Raw genomic sequence first — 26,774 nt, 5'->3', positions numbered from 1 at the left:
GTGGGAATCCTTCAGTATTCCCACGTGGCTTTGGCAGTTAAAAATTTCAGCACAATTCTAAAATAAATTTATTTATACAAATATTTGCCTCTAAAAGGGAGGGTGGCAAAAGATCTTCAAGGCAACCACGAGTGAACAGCAGTTTTGCTTCCCCAGGGATGTGGGGTTTAGGAAGAGGCAGGCATCTCCCTAAATCAGATCTGAACAGAAGGCTCTCCTGCCCCTCCCCTCCCAGCCCTGCCCTGAGCAGCTGGGACAAAGTCTTCCCTATTCACAGGCAGCAGCAGCAGCTCTTCAGAACACAAAAAGAGGAGGAGGCTTGTGAAGACAACTGCATATAGACACTGGAAACAAGTCCCGATGGCCACATTCCTGCCATTGTCACTGCTGCCCGCATTGTGTCACTGTGCCATATGCTTTTTAAATGCACAAATTGCAATACAGAAGGTGTTGGGTTTGGCCCCAGGCTCTGCATGAGGCAGAGCCCCAGAGCTGGGTTTGTTACTGAGCCCTCAGCCCACTCTAAAGATCCTCCTGCAGCCAGAGCCATTCCTGGTCATTCCTGGGTTTTCCATGTCCTGAGGCAGACATGCATTTTTTTTTCAACTCCATTATTTCCTGGAGATTTTTTTTAAAAGTAAATTGAAACCTCATTTAGCCTAAACAGGAAGAGAAACTACACTAGAAGATACATAGAACAATGAAAAATTCAAAATGGTTCACTTACATTCCATTTGATACACATTTGAGATACATTGGTTGATATAGTAAATGACATGTGTTCTCTCACTGCAAGAGAAAAATAACATGATTTTATGTCACAGAATCCTGTATTGCTACAGAAAAAAACTACTTGTTTTAGGACTCTAGAAGAAACATTACCTCTGCATTGCAGAGGTACTGCTCAGCACAAAGTTGTTACTCTGCAATCTAATTAACCATTTTCATTAGAAACCCCTGGTTTTTACCAAATTTAGGAATGTAAGTGAGCCATGAAAGATCAGTTTTCCAAAATATGTGAGGAAAGATCCGCCAGTATTCAAAACTGAGACTGAAGGTTAAAGGAGGCGAGAGAGGTTTATTAACGCAAGAACAAAAAATCCTGAGCCTATTTTATGTGTCAGCCTCAGTCTTTACATGCTCCTAACAAAACTGCAAGCACTTAAACGCTGGAGAGAGGCTGTCAGGAGGAACAAAAGTGACAAACAGAATGGAGAGATGGCTCAGGTTAAATTATTGGTGTAAATCCTGTGTACCAAGCACACCACTCACCTGGGAGCTGAAAGAACCCATCCCACCAGGCTCTTCAGAACTGAGCTGCTCCAAACCAGAGCAGGGCATGCTCAGGCCACCCACCCAACCCTTCCTCTGCTTCCCACAGCTAAGCACGTTAAAAATTGCAGCCAATCAGAGAAGTACATTTGCTGAATTTATCCAGCACCCTGTGCAAAAAGGCCACAGATTTCCAAGGGAGTCAGCTGGTGACAACAGAAGGGAAAGCAGCAGACCTTACCTTAGACAAGCAATAGTCAGGTTTTTTAAAAAAGAAAAGCATAGCCAGTAAGTTCTTGGACAGAAGTAGAACTTTTGAAGCAGGCAGTGCAACAGCAACACAAGCAGTTTACTTTTAGATCACCGTAACAATTAAAAGAGAGCAATAAATTCACTATATCCTGTTTTACTAGAGACTGAGGAGTGAGAAGCACACCTTGACAAATCCTGGAATAGCAGGAAATTTGAACCCACTCTTGTATTTGTCTCCAAAACAAAAGAAAACAAATGAAGTGCAAAGCAGTGCATCCCTCTAGGGTGAGGGTGTAGTGGCTGCCCCACCAGACCTTTCACCAGCTGCAGCAGGTGCTCGTTTCCCCTCCTGCACTGCACAGACAGCACTGTCCCAGCTGGACACCCTCAGCCTGCCACAGCACCTTTCACAGCGTGCCCTTCAGCTACAAGGCACTTTCTCTCTAAGTGACTGAAGTGTTTTCATACTCTCTATCATCCACTGAGCTTCAACACCATTCACATGCTGCCACAGCAGCTTCTCTGTCTGCAACTAGACAGCCAGAAATCCTGGGCAATGAAACCTCTCCACACACACACACACTGCTATTGCAGCCTGGTGGATCTCTGTTTTATCTGCAGATACCAACAGAAATACCCAGGATTTAGAGTTCAGTTGCCTCAGTTTCTACCCAGCCTTATGTTATTTCTCCACTTAGAACGCCTGGAGAAGTTTGGGTTGAGTCTTTTGTTTGCTTGGTATTTTGTTTCAGAGAAGCAGAGACACAGCTGTTACACACCTTGTGTACCACCCCTGAAAATAAGGTCCTCTTCCACAGCCCCTGAGAAAAAGGGGTTTCTGAACTGTTCATTACCTTGTTCACTATGCTGAATAAATTTCTTAAACTCCTAAGAACTTGTGATCAATGAAACAGTGGAATTTCTGGAAGTTACACTTACAAACCTTATCTTCCTTCAAGCCATCCGTTTTTCACTTTGTCAGAAACATGCAACTCATTTCACCGTGTTCTTTTTTGGGTCAGAGGCTTATCAATGTCTTGTGTTCTTTCCACCCTTCTTAGAGACAAAATAACCATCAAAGACCTTAATTCTCAGTAAGAATAGCATCTTTTTCCACCTCTGCATTCCTGACAGCTGTTAAGTGGACTAAAACCTGATGCTTTCAGCAGTCTGTTTCCCTTTTCCAAGCAGAGCTTATGTTTGCATTCACTGTCATTGGCCCAACAGCTCCTCAGTATGAATTTTCTCATCTCATTTGAAATTCGAGCCACAGAGCTTTCACTTCACATCAAACAATGTCATGGCAAACTCAACAGCCCCAACGTGCAAGAAGCTGAATAAAGACAAACAGGGTGGAATGGTGCCAAAGATAATCCCAGGACACCAGTGACATCTAGGGGCTGCTGAGGTGGGAAGAGCTCGGCCAAAGGCTCCTCCCAACAGCTCTGCACTGCAAGCCCTTGGCTCTGGGTGCTGACAGAAGATTCCTCACCAAGGAGGAGTACACGAATACCTGAAGCCACGTTTAACTCATACTCATATTTACAATTGAAAAAAAAATTACCAAAAGCAGAAATAAGCGTGAAACATTACCTGGCAGTTTATCCAGCAGCAGCAACTCAGAGCTCCCAGGGCTCTTGTGAGCAGTTATCAGAACTTGTATCCAAATGCCAACACCTCTGCAGTGGCACAGGGGGTTCAGGGGGGTGACACTCAGGTTTGCAGCTCTGCCAAAGCACCATCAATGCATCTCTCCTCTGCACACTCACCTGAGCAATGGACCGAGGGGCTGTCAGGACAGAAGTGTTTTCAGACAGACACAGAACTGCCCAGAAATCTAGAGTTAATTCAGAGGAGTGCAAAGGCCCTTGGATGATTAAATAAGCATGTTTTAAAATGCAGGTCCTGGCAATTAAGTGCCAACACCACCATTCTGCCCTTGGTGTGAAGGAAATTCATCTGTGTACTGAAGTGTTCTGTGGTACCCAAACACCTCGACTGTGCAGCTTACAGAAGTATCTGGGTCCTTTATGACCACATCAGGGCTTGTGCTAGCTTGCTCTATTTAAAAAATTCCACAAACCTCTCAGAACAGCCATGGAAAAAAAAGAGTTAATGAAGGTCTCATAACTTGAGTCCCTTCTGAACAGGAGCCCAAGCCCTGAGCTCCAGCACTGCTCACTCACCAGAGAATTCAACACCAACAGGGAAGAACTCCAGCTTGAAAAGTTTCAGCAATCTTCAAAGACAACACCTCACACCTCGACAGAAAACTGAAAAATCACTGTACAGAGCAAATCCAACTGGAATTCTGTCCCCAAGCCACCTTGTAAATGCTCAGGGACTGCAACTGACACTGAGCAAAGCAAAAAGCACAACAAAGGTGTCTTCCAGCAGATCTGAACAACAAAGAGCCCAGCTGCACATGCTCTTCCAGGAAATTTGCACATGATTTCAGAACAACTCTTCAATATAAAGATTCAATCTTCCATGTGACCCTAAAGTCAGAGGTCAGAAAAGCTGGCAGCAATTTTACTCCAGGACAGGAAGCCAGAGCTAACATCACAGCAAGCTCTAGAGTCTGAAATACCAGTTCACATACCATCAGCAAAGCACTGACTTCTTACTTGAAGCCTCAAGGAACAAAAAGGCAACTAAAAATATATCTGTTTTATTTACCAGTTTTCTAAAAAGCAAAGTCATAAAAATTAGTCACAAGTGGCAAAACCAAAATATATTGCACAGTGTACAGAAAACATTGTTGACATGTTGACAAAGTGTCATCACAAATAAATCATCTTACAACAGTTTGGAAAAATTACAGCTTCAGAATCTTATCTATAAATGGAGGCATGTAGATTTAAAGTTACAGGAAAATATTTTCATACCACCCTGTAAATGCAAACACTTTAAGGATGCAAGATTAAGTCCATAAGTAAGCACATCCACAAAATGCTCTAAATATACTTTTCTCTTCCTTTCACTAAGTTATGGTTACAAGATGGTCATTGAAAAAAAAATAATAAAAGAAATGAGGACAAATTTAAAAAGATATGGGAAAAAAAAAAAGCATGCTAAAGCAAAGAAGTTCAAAGTGGTTGAGAAGTCTTTGAAAATTATTTGTATAATTATGATGCACTCCTTTTATATAAAGCTTTTATTTTTCCCAAACTCTGGTCCATGTTTGTGTTTCCATGTAAAAATGAAATATATTTCATATGTTGGTATAGCTGCACTGTTCCATTTATGATTAAAACATTGAATACATTGGACGTGAACACCAACACTGGAAAATTTCTCATTCACGTTGTATTTACAAATATTTACTTTTGACCTTGCTGAGCTGTTAAAGACAGCCATCAGATCTTGCTGGGTAGTGCTTCACACTACATTTAAGATACTTATTTTTAAAAACTGTTTAGAATTGATTCTGCCTGTTTCACAAGCTGACACGCTTTGCTACCTGCAGAACCTGTCTCCAGTGCAAATTTTCCAATTAACAGCTCATGACTTGAAGCAAATTATTTCTTCTGCAAAGCGAATACCAGTCACTTTTGTGTGTTTTTGGTGTCAGATCTAACTTCACATCCTCTCTGTGTGCAAAGAGAAATATTTGTATAGAATGAAAATAACCTTAAATTTCAGTGAATAGAAATGTTACCCTAATAAAAAAGAAAATGCTTCCCATGAAAAATATTTTAAGACAAACATATCAAAGTTAATTGAATTAACTTTCGTCATTTTTTACCCCAAGACTTACAGCTGACATCTAGCAATACAGCAACTAAATGTCCTTTAACTAACCAACATATTAAAAGTAGTTCTCTCATGTTCTCTTCCCACATCCAACAGACAGAAACAGCACAAGAACATAAAGCACACATATTCAAGTCAATACAATCTCAGAGGCATTAAAATGAAATCTTCGACAGCAAAGGATTCCAGCCACGCTGAATTTGAGATTGTGTAAATCAAATAGAGTGAGTCAACACTATTCTCAAAATCACTTCTTTTTTTATAAGAACCATCTTCAAATGACAAGACAATCCTCCCTTGCCACATACAAATTTGATGTTTGTTTAGCCACACTGGATAAACTGATGGCCAACCTCCTGACAGAACAAGTCAGAAATAAAGGTTAAATTTACCCCAAGCTCTGTCTCACAGCCACTGGAGCAGGGCCAGCCATCCTCTGTGGTCTTAAGTATTTAAAATCTTTAAGCATAAGGATTTCTTGAGTATAAAGTCTCAGAAATTATGCTTCAAGGTAATACAGTTCATAGATTTGCAGTGTCCATTTAAATAAAAGGTTACAAAGTTGTCAGCACTCCTCTGCACTTACACATCAACATGAACTTTAACCCCAGACCATTGTACAAAAGTAGCCCAACATTCCTCTTAGACAAAAAAAGTTCCTACATTCAAAACTAGAGGAGACAAACAAAGAGGATGAGATCAACTGGTATGAGAAGGGCAAATGTGAATTGATTTCCATGAAGGTTATTTCTTCTACTACGCTGGACCACTTCAAATATTAAGAACAATGCTAAAGAGCCACTAAGCAAAATTGCTCAGCAATTTATAATGCTGAATCATCACCAAAAGGAGATTTGAAGAACTGCATGTATGTGAGGAAATTTTCAGCACTTCTTAACCCACTCTACAAAAAACAGTAGGCATCAATGAAAGTTTCTATAGTTTATAAAGAAATACTTGAGGCATATAAGTGCAAAATGAGTCTTTTAAAGAAAAGCTATACCATCTTCAACAATGTCCTTACTGGGAAGAGATTGCCACCATTTAAAAAGAGATTCATTCACAAATGACTCTTCTAGAGCAAGAAAAACACATTTGCTTTTATAAGCTGGATTCATCTTCCTGGATAAAAGATTAAAACCTTTATGGATCCTTCACTGTTGTTTTGAAGCAATTTTCAAAACAACAGGCTCAAAGGCTATGTTTGTTCTTCACTGGCTTGATTCAGGGAAACCAAGTTGTTTTCTCCACTATCTTCAATCATCTCATTAAGGTCCATTTCATGGATTTCTTCTTCATATGATGTATAAAAATTGCTCTGTATATTGTCCTCACAAAAAATACATTCCTAAAAAGAAAAAAAAAAAAGAATACAAGCACTCATAAATAAAATTAGAAAAAAGCTTTTGCAAGCACCAATTCACCTGCATGCAATCTTTGATTCCAAGAGAACCTTTCCACCTGTGCTGCAGCTACCAGATATATTTTACTCCACAACTTTTCCACACACCATGATTTTATAAAGTGCAGTGTATCACAATGAAACTACTTGAGAGCTCTGCTGGAAGCACTTGTGCCACAGATCACAAGGTGGGTGCTTGTAGGATGAGTGCTGCAGCAACATTAATACCATAATTAGGATTCTACTCTAGTCCCTTGACACTGACTTTTGAACACTTATGTGCAAACAGAGCTTCTGAGTTTGACAGCTTTTGTGCAAAAAAGCCACAAATGATAGAAAGCTTAGAGAAAAGAAAATGCAGTCAGGTATTTGTGTGTGAATGAGCAAAATACATAGACAACAAATTAAATTGCATGGATCCTTTGTTTTGTTGGTTTATTTTTTTTTTCCCTTTCGAGCTATTAAGCTGCTTAAGAGGAATAATAATCCTGAGTGAGAAGTCTGATAGAAAAAAAGGATCAGTATATTGCCATTCATTTTGTACTCTGAAAACAATGGGCATCCATTTCTGCACAAAAAGTAGAGATTTTAATGTAGTGAAGTTTCTGCTATGTTACTAAAGCATTTCAAAGAGAGACACAAAATTTCAGAAAGAGAAAGGAAATTTCTTACACTATATTCACCAGCACTTTAATTTCCTCCATTGGAAAGAAGATTTATGCTAAATTGAATCAAGCTAGAAACCACTGTATGGAAGTTTGAATTTCTTTCTTTTTTCCTATGCATAATTGACCAAGATTTCATAGGAACAGGAAAGGAAGAGTCTAACACAGGCAGTTAATAATTTAAGCCCTATTATACATGCAAAAGTAATTAACCCATTAAACTTACAGAATTAGCAACAGTTTTTGGCAGTCCACCTTGCTGGATCCATGGATGAACTTCAATAAGCTCTCTTTTTTGTTCTTCTGTAAATTTTGGCTGTAGTTTCTGCATTTGCTTTAATTTCTGCTTATCTTCTTTTAAAACTGTTTCCAAATCCCTAAAAAAAAAATGTGTTTAGAAATTGAGCTTCAGCAGTTTCTGGGCCTCATGCCTACACGAGGTTACACAGTCAAATACTAACATTTTTAAAGACTATTTTTGTTCTAGAACGTTACGCTTAGAAATCTTCCATTGGAAGAAAATGAAATGTGGTTACTCCAGCTGCTCTCTGCATTTGCAGACATCTCTGCTGGCTCACTGTCTTTCCAAATCCCAACAGTGAGAACAGTTTTCTTAGAGCCATTCAGGCAGCAGCACCAGTGGAACCAGCAAAACTCCAGTTTCCCTCTGCTGCAGTTCCAAGCTCCCCTTCAGTGGGAGGACAGCCCAAAGCAGAGACTCGATGCACAGGAGATAAAGCAGCAGTGATAAGATGTGTTTAAGAGGGTCACCAAGAATGAACTAAACTTTAGAACACAGCTCTATTTCAGCAGCCAAAATTCTCTACCCCTCCAAATGCCCTACATCTCCATCCAGGAACCTACAAAACCCCATCCCACAGCAAGATTTAGGAGCTGTATCCCTTTACAAAAGACAACAGAAAGCTAGTTCTGAGAAACCCAAAATAATTTCTGCTCCTTACAGGGTACCTAAGAACAGGTTGGATTTACACTTCACTTCTTGGGCATCACACTCTGACAATGAGCTTCACTCTTCTTACCAAAATATCCTGTTCTTTGGCAGGCTTTGCTGCTTTTATGGGCTGCTGGAATTCCCACCTATGGCTGTCAACACTTCAGACTACAAAAACTGAGAAATGTCAAAGTATTTTTAAAACTAGGGAAAAAAAACACCCAAAGTTTTTACAATGTATTCTTTACTTTTCCCATCATGCCTCTGCTTCTGTATTTTGAAAGCTTGTTTACCTTCCTTTTCAAAGGCTTGTCTTTACTGAAACCTCTTATTCTTCTCAAAACACCATTCATTGCTCCCAAGAAATATAAACAAGTAGGTTGAAAAAAAATAATCCACAGACTTGTCACCCCTTCTTCCCCTACCTACTCTTTGCTACTGAAATAGTGAGTTTTATATTTTTTAAAAAAATGTTTCTTTTATTAGAAGCCTTACAATTTTTACCTTCTAGATACTTGTCATAATTTATGAAGAAGAGTGAACACATAGAAGTTAACAACTCAGAAAATAAATCCACAAGTCCAAGAGCAGCATTCCACTGGATGTGGCATCTCAAGGACAAAAGCCAAGAACTGGAGATCTTCCAGGCCAGACCATGCCTAGACCTAAGTACATTCACCAGGGATTTCTGGGCAAGTAGTTACAAATCACTGACTATGGAACAGCTTCCAAAAAATACACATAGTTCATTTCAACTCAGGAAACTGACCTAAAAATACAGCTAAGCCTAATTAAACAATTTTTCCTTCTTGAGAAGCTCTTGTATAGTATACAAAAACATATAAAGGAAGCAAGAATTTTTCTTGACACTGAGTTAAACATTAAAACCAGTTTATTTCTGCTGAGACAGAGATTCCTATCCACCTTTCCTCCTGTACATTCTGCTTCCCCTAAATACAGAATGTGTGAATTACCTTGAGGGGATCTGGTAGGTCATCATCACTGTGTCATCTGTGTTAGCCATCAGCAGCCAGATGGGATCCTGAAGCACATATTTGATGAAGTGCTCACTTTCTTCCATTTCTGTCTTCATTTTGGTTTTATGGTGATTCTCTGAGGAATCAATGCTCCCAAAGTATTTGCTGGTGTGACTAGTTTCACTGCTACCTGTAAACAGAGATTTAACATTTCATTATAAATTGTTCAATACATGGATTATACATAGAAAGTTTTTGAGTGTAGAGAAGATTAAAGAGAACTGAATGTATAAATACAACCACTATTCTACTTCTTTCTTTCAAAGAGAGGGAAATTCCACCCTTCCATGCACTAATCTTTTAAAAACTTGAATTCTTAAGTAAAGTCTCCATTCAATTTCAACCGAATATTTAACTCACTTTAATTTAAAAGCTTTAAATGAACATGAAGGAGTATGGTCTTTTTATTATTCCTTTATGCCTGTATAATACTTTAATGCCTGTTTTACACACACTTAGAAAAGGTTCTATTTTGTAAATCAAGCACAATAGAAGAACATCTGTGTAATGATGTAAGAAAGAAATCAAGAATAAACTATGCAACAAGGAGTAAAGACAAAGCTTTTCACTTGCTGTTCATGGTGTCTGCAATAGCTCAAACTCTTTGCAATGCCAGGAGGGCTCTGGCTGCCTGAGTTACCTGTTCTGCTCCCTGACATGCCACAGCCATTGGACCCAGAGCCCAGGGACTCAGCAGCTGCAGACACACCACTCCCTGAAGAGGCTGAGCCAGTGCCTGAACATGCATCCTCCTGCAGTAAAATGTCAAGCAGGACACTGGACATGGAGAGTTCATCACTGTTTTGAGCATCCATTGGAGATTCAGCCTAGTGATAAGGAGAAAAAATAAAATTAAAAAACTAAACACCAAAAATCAAAGCTTTTCAATACTAAATGTAATAAATTTATTACTTTAAATAAATACTTAGAAATTATGCTTCAGGGTAATAAGCAGTTCATAGTTTTGCAGTGTCCACTTAAATAAAAGGTTACAGAGCTGTCAGCACTCCTCTATACTTACACATCAACATGAACTTTAACCCCAGATGATCTTACAAAATTAGCTCAACATTCCTCTTAGACAAAAAAGTTTTTACATTCGAAACTAGAGGAGACAGAGGATGAGATCAACTGGTATGAGAAGGGCATATGAGATTGGCTTTATTTATTAATACATTTATTACTAAATGTGATAGCTGTATTACTAATCACACAAATCATTAGTAATAAACCCATTTCACTTCATACTCTAATGTTTATGTAATTATTCAAAGACAGTCACTAATAACATAAGCCAAGGAATAATGAAGTGGAATGACAGGCAGACAGGGGGTCTTTCAGTAAGACCAATTGAATTTCTTTTCAAAAAATTAATAATATAGTTTCATGAGAAAGTAAGAAACGTATTTCCTATTCACTTTTGACAGCACCTACTGTCCTGGGCAAGTCAGATTTTACCCAAGCCACTCACAACATACTAACAATTGCTCCTACTATAATCTACCTCAAAGGATATGCACCAACATTCTTCACTGTTCATCTCCTTGAGATGAGAAGGAACAGTAGCATTGAGAGTAAGAAAATGTTCCCAGGTGCTTCCCAGCAAGGTCACTTATTTGTATATTTTTAAGGGAAGGAGCATTAACTACACTAATTTTTCACCTAATCAAAACTTGACTGCAAATCAGTTTGACTCCAAATCAGTTTGAAGATTAAATATTAGAAATTAATGCTGACAGAACTTAGCAAAACATGTAATAATGAAGGAACTGACTTTACCCTGAACACATTCCTGAGTAATGGAAAGAGGCAGCCAAAAAGGATATAGGATGCAGCTCCATCCCACCAGCATTTATAACAATACTCTATGGTGCCTTTAGAAGGCACAAACAACAGTTTACATATTTCTACCATGGAAACCTTTACAGACATAGTACTCCATCTCAAGTTATTTGTTAGACTGATTTATCAAATGGAAATGAGACAGGAAATAAAAAAAAAAACCTTGAAACAACCAAACAGTTCAGCATAGTTTTAGTGCAACAAACAAAAAAAATAAAGTTATGGTCTGCAAGAAACTACGAATTCTTCATTTACTTTGGTTGGTTGTTTGTAAACACAGATGTGATTTCAATTTAAATCAGCTTCTTTCAGACCACTTACAGATTGTTTTTCCCATGCACACAAGCTCACTAGCACAAAAGTTTTTGCTAAAAATAAAGTGCCCACATTCTTTTACAGTTTATTTCAGTGGTTTTCAATGGGCTTATCCATATTCTTATTTTCTTCAATGAAATGGAACAAAACTCTTTTAGGACATATTTTTAATCTTCCTAGTGTAACTTTTGAAGAATAATGAGGTAGATTTAATTTTGAAAGGTTGAGACTATTCTGTTTGGACTTCATGTTTTATTCAGTTTGCTGAAGTTTGAATTTACCAACTACAGCTCCTGGCATGCTATAACTTCTGTCTATTGCTAACAAATAGGTCCTGGAAGTGAAAGGACTGAAAATGATGGAGCAGAGCCAGGAGAAGGGGGTGTGACCCAGACTTACAGGTAAGGATTCCTTCCCACTGCCGTTATCCGCTGTCCTGATCTTGCCTATGGCTCCTTCCTCGCCCAAAGCTCCGTGTAAACCCGCAGGAGCTCCACTCTCTGCAGTTTTTGTGGTTTCCTCCAGCTGCAGGAGATTCAGAGGAGAGCTGCACCTGGACTGGAACAGAGGTGGGGAGGCCTGGTCCTGAGGCCCCGGCGACTGTGGAGTGCAGGAACGGGAGGGGTCGTTGCGCGGCTCTGCCGCTGGAGCCTTCTCAGGCTCTGCTGGGGGGTTGTACTGGAACGGCTGGGCTGGGAAAAACGCCTGCTGTGGGAAGGGGCTGGCTGTGGCAAAGGGGGGCTGTGCTGGGAACACCGTCTGGGAGAAGGCAGGGTGGGCAGGGAAGTTGGGCTGGCTGGGGTAAAGCGTTGGAGGTAAGTTACTGTTCATCTCTGGGTACATGTAGTTGGGGAGCACAAGAGCCACCATGGGGGTCATGAAGGGTGCAGAGAACTGGGATGGCTGCATAGGGCAAGTGTTTCCAGAGTCTGGCAAGTGATTAAAACCAGAGAGAGAAGTTTCAGGAGCCGGCGGCACTGTCCCTGCTGCTGGAAAAACAGGAAGGGAATATGCAGGCATGACAGTGGGGAAGGACACTGCTGAGTAGCTAGCTTGGGAAGTCTCTGATGGTGACCAAGCTGTGGCATTTAAACCTTGCAGGGGGAACCGATGGGGGAATTTAGCTCCAGAAGTTGTGCTGTCTGAAGATTCCTGTGGTTTAATGCGCTTCGATTTCCTGTTCTTTCCACTTTTCTTCCAAGGCTGATCCATCCCAGAAGTGGCGTTTCTTTGTCCCCGGCCACCTGCAAAAGGAAAAGTTGTAAGAAAAGTTATAAAAATATAGCTGTGCAGGACCTGCATAACCATTTAAATTTTAAAAATAAAGATAAAAATCTGAAAAAAATGCTTAGCAGTGTCTGACTTCTGTTCCAAGTCAAGTCCAAGACTTAAATGAGAACAAAGACAGATCACATCAAGCACTTTTGAAAATGCTACCCAGAGCTTCCAGGCCTAATAAACAAAACCATCTCACTATTACTGCTAGTCTCTGCCATTTCCATTCTGCTGATCACATTATTACCTTAAAGGCAACCAGACAATTATCAGATTGTCTCACCAATTACACAGCAGTGGAATGGGGAAAACTGGAAAACAAAGGAGCTGAAAACAAAACAAAACCACAAATCCAAACAAAAGACAGATGGCAAGACAGAAGGAAAAGAAAAGCATGGGAATACAAGCACAGATACAGTAAAGCAAACATCCTAAAAGCAGGTTTTGTTGTCCCTTGAAAGTAGATGCATGACAGTAATAGCAGAGAACAGAAAAATCAAAATATTAGCTACTAAAATGTCCATTATGACACTAAAAGCAATATTCCACTTCAAATCTTCTAGCAAGATTTGTCACAAATTTTTTCTGTGGGTTTGGAAAATAGCATGCAACTGTCACTGTCCACACTGGTCCAACAAAACAATTAAAAATGGAAATGCCCTCCCAACAGGATGCACTTTCTATATAAACACAAGTTTTATTGTGAAAACTATTGCCATACCACGTTCAGCAGGCCGTCCTTTTGGTTTATCTTGTAAGTAGTAATTGCAGTGTGATTGAAAAATATTAAATCTCTTGATTTCTTTGAATTTATTCAAGAAACTCTGCTCCTCTTTTTGTGTATGCACTGCAAGGACCTCCTTTGTAAGTCCCAGTTTTTTAAATGGCTCCTTCTCTTGATTTATGTGTGCAGAGCTGGATGGAGGGGCAAGAAGTTGGCCATCTATGACTTCTGCTCCACTTGGCCCATCTTCTATCATTTCTATAGGAACAGAAAGCAAAATACTCAAGATGAAGCAAAGAAAGCCCTGTACATGCATTTTTAATGTATTACAATTCTGTAATGATTTTGCTGCAAGTTTGAGATTACACATTCCATCCCTATTTATCCCATTTGCTAAGACCATCTTGGCTGTAAGAAAATGTAAGTCACGAGCAGACATCAGCCATTCACATGTCTGAAATGTGAACTTGCTAGCACTTGCCATCTTGAAGTAAAAATATTGGCAGAAGTCCTACCTAATTCAGGTTGTGTTTTTTTGTCTCCAACGTGAACAATGGTGCTACTGTAGCTGCACTGACTGGTGAGGGACACAACACTTTCAGGCTTGCCAGGTAAAGCCAAAGATGTTAAGTGAGCACCAACCACTGGGGGACCACTTGATTTACCAGATGCCTTCAACACAGCAGGATCTGTTAAAAGAAATAAAGCTGGAGCTTACTGAACATAAACTAGAGCAAATTCAAGTTACATGCTGATAGGGCTGCAAAACAGTAAAGGATAAACTGTGCTTGACAAGACAAGAAAGTGAACTTTTTACTTTATACATTCCAGGAGCAACAAATGCAATCCTCTAAGCCCATATACAGCCAAACCAAACCTTTTCTATGAAGAACACTTCCTCTTTTTCTGGTCTTCACTCTTTTATGGCACAATTTTGGAAGGAAATTTCTAGCCTCTTCCAGCCCAAGAATAAATTGCTCCCAGCTCCCACAGTGTTGTACACTGATTTATTTCATTAGCTGGTTACTCTAAGAGCTTTGTTTTGAACATCTAGCTATTTAAAATTCTCTCCCTTGAAAGCTACACACAGTAATCCAGCAGAGGTCAGAGCAGTGCCTCACAAACAGCATTAAGACATTCCTCCTCTCACAGCAATACTTCCATAATGCATATTTCAGGTCTGAAGTTTGCCTTTTTCCTGACTGGTGACTTCATCTGTCTCAGACATCCATGCAACAAAGATCTGGTGACCCACATCATCTCCTGCCAAACAGGACCACAGAGTCTCCAAATTACAGCATTTCAATCTTTTCTGCAGGGCTCTCTGCTCCTGGTCTACTGATACCTTCTAATTTGATTCTAAAAGCTGCATTAGAACCTCTTTTCAAAGCTCATCAAATAGCCGAGATCATTCCCACAACCAATTTTTGACAAACTCCACTAGACACTCTCCCTTCAGCCTCATATAATGACAAGGTAGAATGAGCAAATCTCTCATTTGCATGCAGTTCTTTACCAGTCTCACAATCCTTGTACTAACCAGTTGCATTCTTCATTTAGCTCCCCATCCAGACAAGGATGCTACATCTAAGGCCTAAAAAACTAACTGAATGTTTCTGCCTGCAGCAAACTTTTTAGACAGCTCACCTCAGTAATCCCCATCCTTTTGTTTTCCTGGATGAAAATTGGGTTCTAACTTCTTATAAAACACAGAACAGTCCAGTGCTGCATTTTACCTTCTCTTGTCCATTTTTTAAAGCAGAAATTTAATATGCATATTTGTGCTGCAATTAATTAGCTGCTAGGTTCTTCAGCTGATTGTTCTCTCAAGTCCTAATGGTGAAATAAACTTCTTACATTTGATAATGATTCAAGTCCTGAACCTCAAAATCCTGCTGTATTTTGCACAGTACAAATTAGTTTATTGCATCCACAATCCAGATATGCAATCGACTACTCACTACTTTAATTGTAAGGAAGATATTAATGATAAAAGTTAAATCACCAACATCAAACACTGAGAAAGGGGTATGAGATCATGCCTAAGACACATTTGTCATTATTCTGCAAAGAAGTAGCATCCAACTGCCTGCCAGCAAAACTCAGTCATGAAAAAGCTGTGATGTAGAGTTACCTCCCAAAGGCTGGATAGAATTATCAGCTGCTTTTTGTTCATGAACTCCAGAACTCAGTGATGCAACACTTGTTGAAGGTTCACATTTTCTTTTTGCTGTACCAGGCACGTTACAACTCTCCAAGTACCTAAAATACAATGATTTAGCAATATTAGACATACTAGTCTTGTGTCCAGAGGTCAAGAGTAATTTACTCACTGGTTGCTCACCTGATAACACTGTCCAAACAACTGATCTGCTGATAGGAATACACAGGTTGTTCTTTCCAAGCCAGCTCCTCAGTAGCGACATTTTTTGGAGCAGGTGTTCCTGCAGCATCCTTTCCCCCTACACCTTTCACCTGACCACCAGCAGTATTCTGTTTTTCTGTGGAAAGAAATACTGCTATTAAGCAATTAAGACATTAAATCCTTACAAACTCCCCTAAAAGCAACAGTAGTAAAGGTTTTTCATTTCTACAGATTTAGCAGGTCACAAATTAACCACTGTAATGCACTAATAAATTAATATGTATAAATATTTTCCTGTCCTTACGGATTCTTGGAGTTACAAAGTTTAATTAGATTGCATATGGATCCAAAGGGAATAGAAACTATGGCTGTAAGAGAATATATATCATTAGGGGTGGAACACACTCAGGATGAGGACAACTCTAGTGCCCACTTAAATTATTTCAAGACAATAGCTTCAGGCCATGCCTTAGCTGTGTCACACCACTATTGATTCAATACAGCCAAACACAATATTTGCCTGGGCACACTACAGAGCCACAGGACAATATAATTTCAATTGATAAAATTCTGTCTTTATGCATTGATTAGAATTCAACTATTAAAGAGTCCTGCTGCCATATTAGCCAAGGCACCAGCACAAGACACTGGGAACTGCTAATGTCTTACCTGCAGAAGACTCTTTCTTGGAGTCCAGTTTTGCTTTACTGTCAGTGAAAATATGCTGTCCTTTATTCTTGACCTTACGGGCATATTGACAAACCTCCTGAAAGCAGTTTGGGAAGAACAGTTATTTCAAAATTTTGACATAAAAGGTGTATTACAAAATTTTGACATAAAACATTACTCACAGCAATTCCTCAGTAGACTAAACCTTAGTTTGATATGAGGAGAAAAATGTATATATACAATTTTATTGTGCCACTGCAAAAAATTGAAATTGGAAAGAAGAAATTGGAAGTATATTTCTTGTAAACAACCAAACTGTATTTTGTTTAATCTGCTTGAATAACTTGGATAGGAAAATATAAAATACCCATTACAAAGATGACTTCGGAAAAAAACAAACCTATCACTTGGTAAAAAAACCTAGAAGTCTAACCAAACAGTGACAGGATGTTACAGAACTGAACTGTAACTGACTTCACTGTCTGTGAAAATAGTGAAGGAATGCCAGCCATCTATTTCCCTGTAAAATAAGAAATCCTGAGACTTCATCTGCTTATTCCACCAGGGTTTAAGAACTGAAAGCCAGGAAAGTATCCACCTTGGCAAGAGCAGGAGTCTGCCATGTCTGATCACAGCAGCACAAATCAGATTTGGGAGAACTTGCCTACAAGCAATACAACTTCTCAAGGAAAATTTTTGGCTTTCAGAATTAAACACAAAGTTTGAAGCACAAACTAGAAGTTCGTTTTATTCCATTCAATGTACTTCATGCTGTATAAATGCTGTATTTTTGCAACATTAACAGTGATCAGCTATCAAGCTATCCCTTGGTTATGCAGGTATTACTGCATTTAATCTTCTTATTTTCATTTGGGAAAACAGTAATTACAGAATTTCCCCTCCCAAAAGGAACTGCTTTCACACATTCAGCAGGTTTCCCAAGAAACACAGCATATAACATGTAACAGACATTAGATTAAATAAACACACTGAGCAGGGTTAAATTCTTTATAACACTGACTTTCATGTCTATCACTGTGCTTCAGTACCTGAGGCTTCATCTACACCAGAAATGTTTATTCCCTCAGACAAAAGCGTTCTTCTACATCGAACAAAAAAAGAAAGATGGTATTTTCTTTATACTTTCTCCTAATTTTAAAAATCCCTACTTTAACTGGTTTGTTTTGTACCACATACTTGAATGAGAAAAATTCAAAACCTACTGGTTTATCCTTATGAGTGTCTTCATTATTATTTCCTGTGCTGTCACTGGAGGATGCCACACTCATCAAGTGCTCATGTGAACCATTGCTACCCAGACTTCCATAGCCACTGGATCCACTGTTGTGTACAGGCTGTTAAAACAACATTTAAAAAAAATATGTATACACACAGACACCACACTCAGGACACCAGTAATTCCATGTCAGGAAAAGAGATTTTATTTTATGCTGGGTTTTCTGTTGCTTGGTTTTGGGAACTTTTTGTTTGGTTTTTTTTTGTTTGTTTGTCTGGAGGACTCCATAACTACACAAAATTCTTAAGATATCAACTGGAGCTTTAACCCAGTTCACTAAGCCTTGTCTGGTAATCATGAGTGCAAGGAATTCCCAGGATTATAGCCAAAAATTCCAGTAGAGTAGAAGAAGCTGACCAAAATGTCACACCAAGATAAGCAGCCTTTGCTCAGCAGGACATGGGCAGGGTAAGAGCAAAGCACTTGCTGTACCTGCAGTAAGAGCCGATAGATCTGCTCAGTGATCTCCTGAACACTGGGGTGAAGGATTCTGTCCTCTGTGTAGTTGGGAGCAGCAAACACATCTTCATTTAAGGGACCCCTGCACAAACCAAACATACACCAGCTCACTGCAAAGGCAACTGCTTCAACCACAGAGACCACAGTTTCCATTTACCACCTATATATCCCACACAGAATCTAATGCTTATTCTGTTCCCTCATCTTAAACCTGAGGGAAGAGAAAACAAAAATATATTGACTTACGTCCTAACTTTGTGTCTTCCAATAATAAACGAAACTTTTCGACTCCAAGGGTTGATGAAACTGGACCAGCTGGTGTCCATGGTGATGTAATCTCCATTCCTAGTGCAAAACCTGATTGGTGAATAGTCAAAAGGCTGCCCTCCATACTGAAGAACTGCAATGAAGGATTCAAACAGAAATTTCAGATGGATGTTTGCACAATTCTACATAACGATTCAGGATTTCACAATGAACTGTACATTCATGGAGGAATGGGCATTCAATGTACTTCCTCTTCATGGAGGAAGATGTCACTTGAAGGAATAAACACTGGGTACATTGATATATTTAGAAATACTGAGCTACCAGAACAAGCAGATCTTCATAATTTACTGGACTATGGTCAAGAAAACCACCTTTAGAATAAAACAAGGCTGAAGAAGCAGCTTTACAAACTTTGCCAGAATGGCTCTTATTTTCTTCTCCATGAAATAAGAAAGACTATCATATAAGACAAGACTTCTATCACACCATTCTCAAGAAAATTTTCTTTATATATGAAATATTCATTTACAGTCCATTTGTTTACAAGAGATATGTATGCTTCAAAGAAAGTAAAAAACTGAGTGATTTCTCATTTTCATAGATTTGCATTAAGAATCGAGTTGTGCAGTAAAAGATTCAGATTTACTTGCAGAAAAAATCAAAATCACAATTGATTTTCTCCTACTACTTTTTGAGGTCTTTGTAGTCCTTATTATTAAGTTCTAGAAAGAAATTGATACTTCTGCCACAATAAAAGGTTACATACTTTTTTTGTGAATTGCTAGCATTAAGGGTCTGTCATTTGGGTGAAGATGCACCAAGACTGGTGTTCCTATTAAATCCTGAGGTAGGTATCCCAACAGAGGTACTGCTCTGGAAAAAGAAAGACAAAGAAAACATAATAAAAATCAAGCAGAATAAATGTATATTTCATTTAAAATGTTATCATTTTAAGCTTTCTTTACTGTTTTTCCTGTGAAGACAATTAATGGTTTTAAGTTTACATTTGGTGAAAAAGCAGTGACAAGTTAACAACAGTCATACACCTAGGGCAAAGGGGGCTTGCTTTGTTTGTGGAGTGGGGTTAGACCAAATCAAGGAGTCTGCTACAGCAGCTCTGTCTTTTCTTTGCTGCCTAACTTTAGGGGATAAATACTTACCCTAATTTTAAAAGAGCATTAATAAAGTTTAATCTTGTAAAACTCTCATGAAGGTAAATAGTACTCCAATCCCTTGGCGCAGAGCCATGGCTAAGGATCACAGGATTACCAGAGCTGAACTAGCACCAGGGGAGCTGACCAGCACTCAAGACAACTTTCACACAGGCAGGTGAAGAGTTCAACTCAGAGGAGCTGCATGGGAGCAAGCTTATTAACCAGAGAATTAAAAGCAGTGGTACTGAATTCCTGCACATTATCCATGACCATGTCTAGTGACGTGAAAAACTAATTTATGTGACAAAATAATTGTTACTGATCACTTCAAGCATTTGCATTAAGGATAAAGGAGGGAAAGTTCACAAATACCACTTTGCACCTTACTCTGAGGGTTAACCACTGAAAATGTGCTTTGGAACAAAAAAGTACTAAGTCAACACTACTCAACAATGTTTAAGTTGCCAGATGCCAACAAGTGACCTTGTAAACTCAAAATGCTGTACATCTTCCCCCCAGCCCCACTCACTGCCAAAGGCCCAAGGACAGGGAGATACCTGAGAATCTGAACTGCTTTAATGAAGAACTCAGTCCCAGTGCACCAGACAGGGGATCTGTGTCATGCAGGAACTCAAAAGCATCATGCAGCAAATGCCTTCAACACTGCCTTCCAACAACCCACTGGAATTACAACAGTCCCCCAAAACATCAAACATACCCCTCCTGCAAGGAGGCTGAGAGGGGAAAGAGGATAGCAACTAATGCCTTATTATCAAAGCAATTAGTTTAATAATGAGTCTTAAAAGCTTGTAGATGAACTGAAGCAACAGAGCAGAAACTGGCATGGAACTCATACCAACTCAGATCACTTTGACACATTGACATTTAGAAGTGCTGCCAAGTTCAAAGCACATGAGAAAAGTTGTGCTGCTAGAGGACTTTAAAATCTCAGTCAACTCCAAACAACTTCAGTCAGGGCTTCATCAAATAACACTGTTAGAAGGTTTTGTTCAGCACTGCTCTGTTCTTTGCCACCTGCTTTATGAAAGTCAGGGATCTAGAATGTGAGACTGAGCTGGCCTTGCCTGCTCTGATGAAAAGGAAACTAAAAGATGATCCAGGAGCTTCCCACACTGCTGGAAAGAGGAGTTACAAAAATGGAGTTACATTTTCTTGAAGGTGCCAGACAATAAAACTACGGGCAATGGTCCCAGACTGGAGACTGGAAAGCTGATGCTGGATGTTAGGTTTTTAACAGAGCAGAGCAACACAGGAGGGCTCCCATACAGACTGTGTAATCTCTGTCCCTGAAGGTTTATTATGGAGGCAAGACCACAAGCTGACCCCAGCCAGGATTGAGCAAGGTTTCATTTCAAGCAAAAGGATGGAACCAAGACCTCCAGCAGTCCCTTCCAGCCAGCCCTTCTGTGCTCATATAATGCTGCATTTGAGAATGATGTCTTGGCATCATTATGCTTCCTCATAATGAGTAACTCATAAAAATTCAGAGGTTAAGTTAATAAATTAATTTTATGAATGCAAATACATGTGTGGCATAAGAATGGCTGATGAGAAGATGCTGCCAAGTTTAGTGTGTGGTGTAGAGTGACATTTAAAGTGTCAAAAAAATAAGTCTCTTTAGATTATATACTGTTATATATATATGTATATATATTATTGTGAGTTACATACAAAACTGCTTTAAATTAATTTACAAAGATCAATCTACTGTGAACTACTTACACCCATATGCATGAAGTATCAAATATATTAAGAGAAATACATATAGGTATGATCCATTTAATTTCAAGAAATATTTACTTTTACTTAACATACTCTGTGCAGAGATCCACCTGCAGGGTTGAGACAAATATGCATTTTTCCAACCCCTGACGTGCTGATTACAGAAATTAACTTTATTTTACGCAAGTCAAGCAACAGTTTTGGGGTTATGTTATGAACAACGCTCAGTCAACAGCAGGTGCTCAGTCTTGCATTTTTAAACATTAAGAGTCTGCTTTCTTTAAGAATCTCTTGCTTTGTGTATTCCACCAAACCCTGGAGGGCTTAGGAGTAGTAAACTGCATATGCATGTCTCGGTAAACATTTATTAGGCTGCCAATGCTCTCAGGAGTTAAATAATTGAAAGCAAAATCAACTACACAATCACAAGAACAGAAATAAATGACACAAAGTACTAATTTCAGACCAAGATGCAATCAACCCTCACTGACAGTGTTAGAAAGTGGTATTTGATAACAAGTGGCAACATCAGACTATGAGGAAAGAAGCTTCCATAGGATCCACAGAGAAGGATTTACTGGACTTGCTCCACTCAAGCCCAAGAATAAGGACAAGGCTCTCCACTCAATAATTTTGCCATTGCTGTTAAATGGCTACTGCAGATCACTGAGCTGTGGATGCACAGAGGAACAGAAGCTTTGCACTGTGCCCTCAGCCTCTTGGTAAAGATAAACCCACTCTGCAGCTGGCTTGAGCCATGTGTGGAAATGAAGGAGAGAGAAAAATCCATGAAGAAGACATAACTACAGTGGATTAAGTTGTTTTTTTATCAACTTGAGCCATTTAGAGGGACTGTATAAATCACAGCATGGAAAACCAGTTTGTCAGCATTACACTGTCTATCCTACAGGAACTCAGCCACAACATCTGCCTCTCTACAGATAAAACTGTCTCAGAAGTCAAACAGTGCTCTTTTTACATGAGTCCATCTTAGTCAAACATCTCAATAACCTCCTTTCCCCAATCCCTCTCCTGCTGCAATTAAGGATTTTGCTAAGAATTAAATATTTTTTCAGAAAAAAGATTTCCACACAAAAAATACCACAGAATCTCAAAATTGTCCATTGTACTCCTACTCTGTCTGAAGACATCCCCCCATCTCAACCTCCAAAGAAAATTTCAGCATTCTTAGAATGCTTGAAAACAGATGGGACAATCTCAGCAGTCAGATGCTACCATTGCAGCTAACTTAGCTTTTGCCAAGGAGAAAAAAAAAAAATCAAAATGAAGTGCCATATACAGCCCAAATATCAGAAACCATCACAAAGAGAACATCAAGGGAAGTGGAAAAGGAAGGGGAAAGACAGTGTTTTCAACTCAGGAATAAGTAAATTCTCTTATCAAGTCCCCAGGGCTCAGGATTGGGTCCAGCTGTGTTTAATGTCTTTATCCATGATCTGGCCATGAGGATGGAGAGCACCCTCCATCAGTTTGCAGACAACAGCAAATTGGGTGAGAGTTGATTTTCCCAGGGAATAAGCGACAGGACAAGAGGAAATGGCCTCAAGTTACCCAGGGCAGGTTTAGACTGGCTATTAGGAAACATCTCTTCATGGAAAGGGTTGTCAAGGAACAGGCTGCCCAAAGAAGGGGTTCAGTCACCAATCTCAGAGGTATTTAAAAATGTGCAGATCAGGCATTTAGGGACAGGATTTAGTGCCAGACTTGATTGTCTTAGAGGTCTTTTGCAACCTAAATTATTCCATGAAAGCTTGGTTTAAACCTCACTAAGTCTTTGTATATACATAAAGATCACAGGTGGCATTTTTGTTTCTAATTTAGAAAGCAAATACTTATTCTAATCAGCTTTCATGACTGTCAAAGGAATGTGAAGCCTTCAGCCAGTGTAATTTGAACTATTTTTATATAATTTTTTTTTTAAAGATCTAATGTTGTACTGAAAAGCTATACCTCTGGTTGTACCTGGGCCAGAAGACAGCAACAGCAGCATATTTGCTGAATCAAATTAAAAAACCCAAAAATCCACACCTCAATGTCTCATACAGATAATAATTGGCAGCACAGGAATTCCTTTGAACATGGGTTAATTGACTGAATTTATGTCCAGAATTTCCCAAGAGGGAAGGAAAGTGGGAGAACAAGTTGTTTGCAGGCACTTAAATATCAGTATAACGTGTTCTCATGCTTAGTGAAAATGGGGGACTGTACCTTTCTTAGGTTACACACTCTTCAGCAGTTACATGATTTTTTAACCCCATATAGACACCTTAAATCCTGCAAAGATACTGGACAGCTTGCTCATCAGTAAATTGAAAAATAGTTTTTGTAAGTTACCTTTCATCTACATCCTGGAACAAACAGGTCGGGGTGTGTGTAGTTGTAAAAATCCTTTTGTCAGGAGGAATTCTGGGTGCTGAGAGAAAAATAAAAGCACATTAGCAACTGGGAGTTTTGCATATATAATACTTCAAGCTGCCAGTCCAAAACTCTGGCCAAGCATATAGGAAAGCAGCAAGGACAGAGAACAGAAACAATTCTCTTTCACGTTATTAAAGCTTGAACAGTTCTTAGTTTTAGGAAAGCAAACTAGTCTTTGAGCACTGAAGCATTACCTTCATAACCAGAATGGACTTTTTCTGCAAGCAACACACAGCAAAGCTGGTCTTCTGCTATTTCTGGATCTTGCACTTTGATAAGGTAAGGAGTCATCCGGAACGGGTGATAGCAAATCTCATTTTCACGCTCCTTTCCCGCACTAATAATTAGAGAGTTAATTATTTCAACAGATTCATCTTACACTAAATAAAATTTTAATTTGTCCATTGTATTTCCCCCATGACACAAGAACTGCATGTTAGCTACTAAAATAGGACCCCAGATCTTAGCTTGAGGTTTTTTTGGTGGAAGAGAATCTAAATCTGATGGTATTCTTTGCACACCAGCTTCCATAAGGATTGTGCTGTTCTCTCTACTGCCTGAAACAAATATCCACAACAGCATTACATGGAAGTCTGACAGAAAAGCCCAGCTCACACAACAGATTGTTACTCTGTTGTCCTTAAGAGGGATGAATTTACAGGGCTTTTTTATGAAGACCGCTGTATCCCCATAGTTAACACAAAGATCACCTTTTAATCAATATTTACTCCAGTTTAGAAGGAGTGAAGACTCGATATTTAATAACAGGTGTTTGCTTAACCAGAATGCAAACATAGTAATGAAAATAACCATTTACACACTGACCAAAGAAGAATCAGTTGTAATAAGTTTGTAACAGCAAAGCTTAATAAAAGTAAAGCTTTTGGAATTGTTAGTTGGACAAAAAATCTCCAGTAACACTAGCAGTACTTTTACAGTACATCTAATGCGACACTCTGGAGCACTGCATTACCTCCAATTCATTTCAAGTTTATTCATACTGCAATAATAAGTATTTACTTCAGAAGTAAATCAAATAATTGGATCCACTATTTTTGTTTCAGGAATGCTGCCAGAGACGCAGTAAGCATCAAGAAATCAAATTGCACAAGAACAAACATGAACTAAGTTGTTAGCTTTTCCTAAATGAAAAAATACCAAAAAAAGAGGAGTGATTTGGGGCAGGAAAAGAAGGAAGAAAAGCAAACCAAAAAATTGTGTCCTCTATTAAGTGCAAAAGAGATAAGTCAAGTTACCCTCGAGTATCTTCCTGGGGGATACTCGAGACAAATTTGAGACACTGGTTTTCTAGAATGAAGACGACCCTGAAGCAAGTGCTGAACCATTTACATGAACCAGAGGCTTTCCAGAGCAAGAGGAGATGTTGTACCACCTTCCTTTATGGCACAAAGGTCAATATTCACAGGGATTAACTTCCAAGATGGAACTTCCTGAAATCAGTTCAGTTTTCTCTGTTGCTGCTACAGTAAATCAAGGCTGTGCATCTGTTTTGCTTTACGATCACATTATGAAGAAGCACAAAATGTACATACCATATGGTTCTTATAAAAGTCAAATACTTATGTAAGGCTTGGTTTCATAACACAACACTAAGCTTTACAGTATTGTCTTACCTGATGCGACAGAAAAAAGATTTCTCTTCCATGCAATCCTGGGTGGAAGACTCTAGAAATATTAAGCATATTTCATAATGAGTTACAAATTACCAGAAGATGATAATATTTAGTATAAAAATTTTTCCTCAGATAACAAACATTGAAATTTTTTAAAGTTTATGTTCCCTGAAGTTTCCATATATATATATTAGTTAAACAGTTGTACATCATAAGCAACTAAATCTAACCATCACTCAGATTCTGAGGCTGGCATGTGAATCACAGCTACTTGTTTATCAAGTCTTTATCCTAAACATATCTTTTTCCTAAGCATATCTAAAGAGTTGGAGCTGCTTACTCTTATCTTTCACAGTACTTTATACCAATGACTGAAAATATTTGATTACCTAGGACCCCAAAATGTGACCCTTTTCCTAGTAGGACACTAGGCCAGCTCAAACACCAAATACACACACCTCCTAGAGCCCCTCTTCTCTTTCCTGAAGACTTCTCACGTTTGAATCTTATTTCCCTCCTTTTCCAGAGGAGCCATACACTGATTTCCAAGGGAAGCTCTAGCATTTCAAAGGCCTCTAGTGCACAATATTATGGATATTATATAGTTTGGCAGTTGATGTATGAGAGAAGGTGAACATTTCTACTTACTGCATTTTTTAAATTTGAAGCTATACACCAACATAATAAAGCTACAGAAATTGTTTCAAGAAAGCAACACCAAAAACCTCCTGCATAATTGAGTAACCAGGATTATATATCATTTACCTCTGACCCTGTTTTGAGCCAGAGGCTGCACTAGAAACCTCACAAGGTCCCTTTTGACCTGCTTTATGTGCATTGCTTTGCATACATGCATATGTATGTATGCATGTTTATTGCTAATTGTTTTTTCAGATTAAATATGGTTCACACCCTGGCTTTACTTCACAGATTTAGTATGCAATGGATTGGAATTTCAAACATTTAGAGCAGACCTTGAATTTCAAGTGTTTAGTTGAAATAGCTGGCAGATATTTCTCAATTACTTACAGCTGTAGGTACATGAGTAAAACAATCCTACCACAAACATATATCAAGTGCCCTGAGACATCTGATCCTTCACAATTAATTATGCCTAATATAATCTAAGGCTAGAAGAAGAGAGCTGTGATCACACTTGGTGAGTGCACAGTGATGACTGCTGAAACACCTTTTTCTATACCATAATCTGTGTCCAGTATTCAAATCATAGCCATTTTAAAAGGAGACAGAG

The 26,774-nt window shown here is 38.9% G+C and overlaps 1 protein-coding gene across 5 annotated transcripts in view; it reads right to left on the bottom strand.

The window, feature by feature from the left end:
• Nucleotides 1-4,179: 4,179 nt before the first annotated feature.
• PER2 (period circadian regulator 2) overlaps nucleotides 4,180-26,774 on the bottom strand; it is a 46,114-nt gene continuing 23,519 nt past the window's right edge. For all 5 annotated transcript variants that reach the window (XM_056498259.1, XM_056498258.1, XM_056498255.1 and 2 more), the window contains 17 exons: nucleotides 25,523-25,574; nucleotides 24,083-24,225; nucleotides 23,805-23,883; nucleotides 19,319-19,425; nucleotides 18,529-18,682; nucleotides 18,256-18,364; nucleotides 17,750-17,881; nucleotides 16,527-16,623; nucleotides 15,837-15,993; nucleotides 15,627-15,754; nucleotides 14,008-14,181; nucleotides 13,490-13,750; nucleotides 11,893-12,737; nucleotides 9,977-10,163; nucleotides 9,274-9,466; nucleotides 7,574-7,724; nucleotides 4,180-6,628 (listed from right to left, as the gene is read on the bottom strand). In XM_056498259.1, the coding sequence (XP_056354234.1) occupies nucleotides 6,479-6,628; nucleotides 7,574-7,724; nucleotides 9,274-9,466; nucleotides 9,977-10,163; nucleotides 11,893-12,737; nucleotides 13,490-13,750; nucleotides 14,008-14,181; nucleotides 15,627-15,754; nucleotides 15,837-15,993; nucleotides 16,527-16,623; nucleotides 17,750-17,881; nucleotides 18,256-18,364; nucleotides 18,529-18,682; nucleotides 19,319-19,425; nucleotides 23,805-23,883; nucleotides 24,083-24,225; nucleotides 25,523-25,574 (3,119 nt within the window). In that variant the 3' untranslated portion in view covers nucleotides 4,180-6,478. The remainder of the gene's footprint in view (nucleotides 6,629-7,573; nucleotides 7,725-9,273; nucleotides 9,467-9,976; nucleotides 10,164-11,892; nucleotides 12,738-13,489; nucleotides 13,751-14,007; nucleotides 14,182-15,626; nucleotides 15,755-15,836; nucleotides 15,994-16,526; nucleotides 16,624-17,749; nucleotides 17,882-18,255; nucleotides 18,365-18,528; nucleotides 18,683-19,318; nucleotides 19,426-23,804; nucleotides 23,884-24,082; nucleotides 24,226-25,522; nucleotides 25,575-26,774) is intronic.

This window comes from Oenanthe melanoleuca, chromosome 9 (genome assembly GCF_029582105.1).
Source record: "Oenanthe melanoleuca isolate GR-GAL-2019-014 chromosome 9, OMel1.0, whole genome shotgun sequence".
Lineage (NCBI taxonomy): Eukaryota > Metazoa > Chordata > Aves > Passeriformes > Muscicapidae > Oenanthe > Oenanthe melanoleuca.
This window is presented reverse-complemented; position numbering and strand designations above follow the sequence as displayed.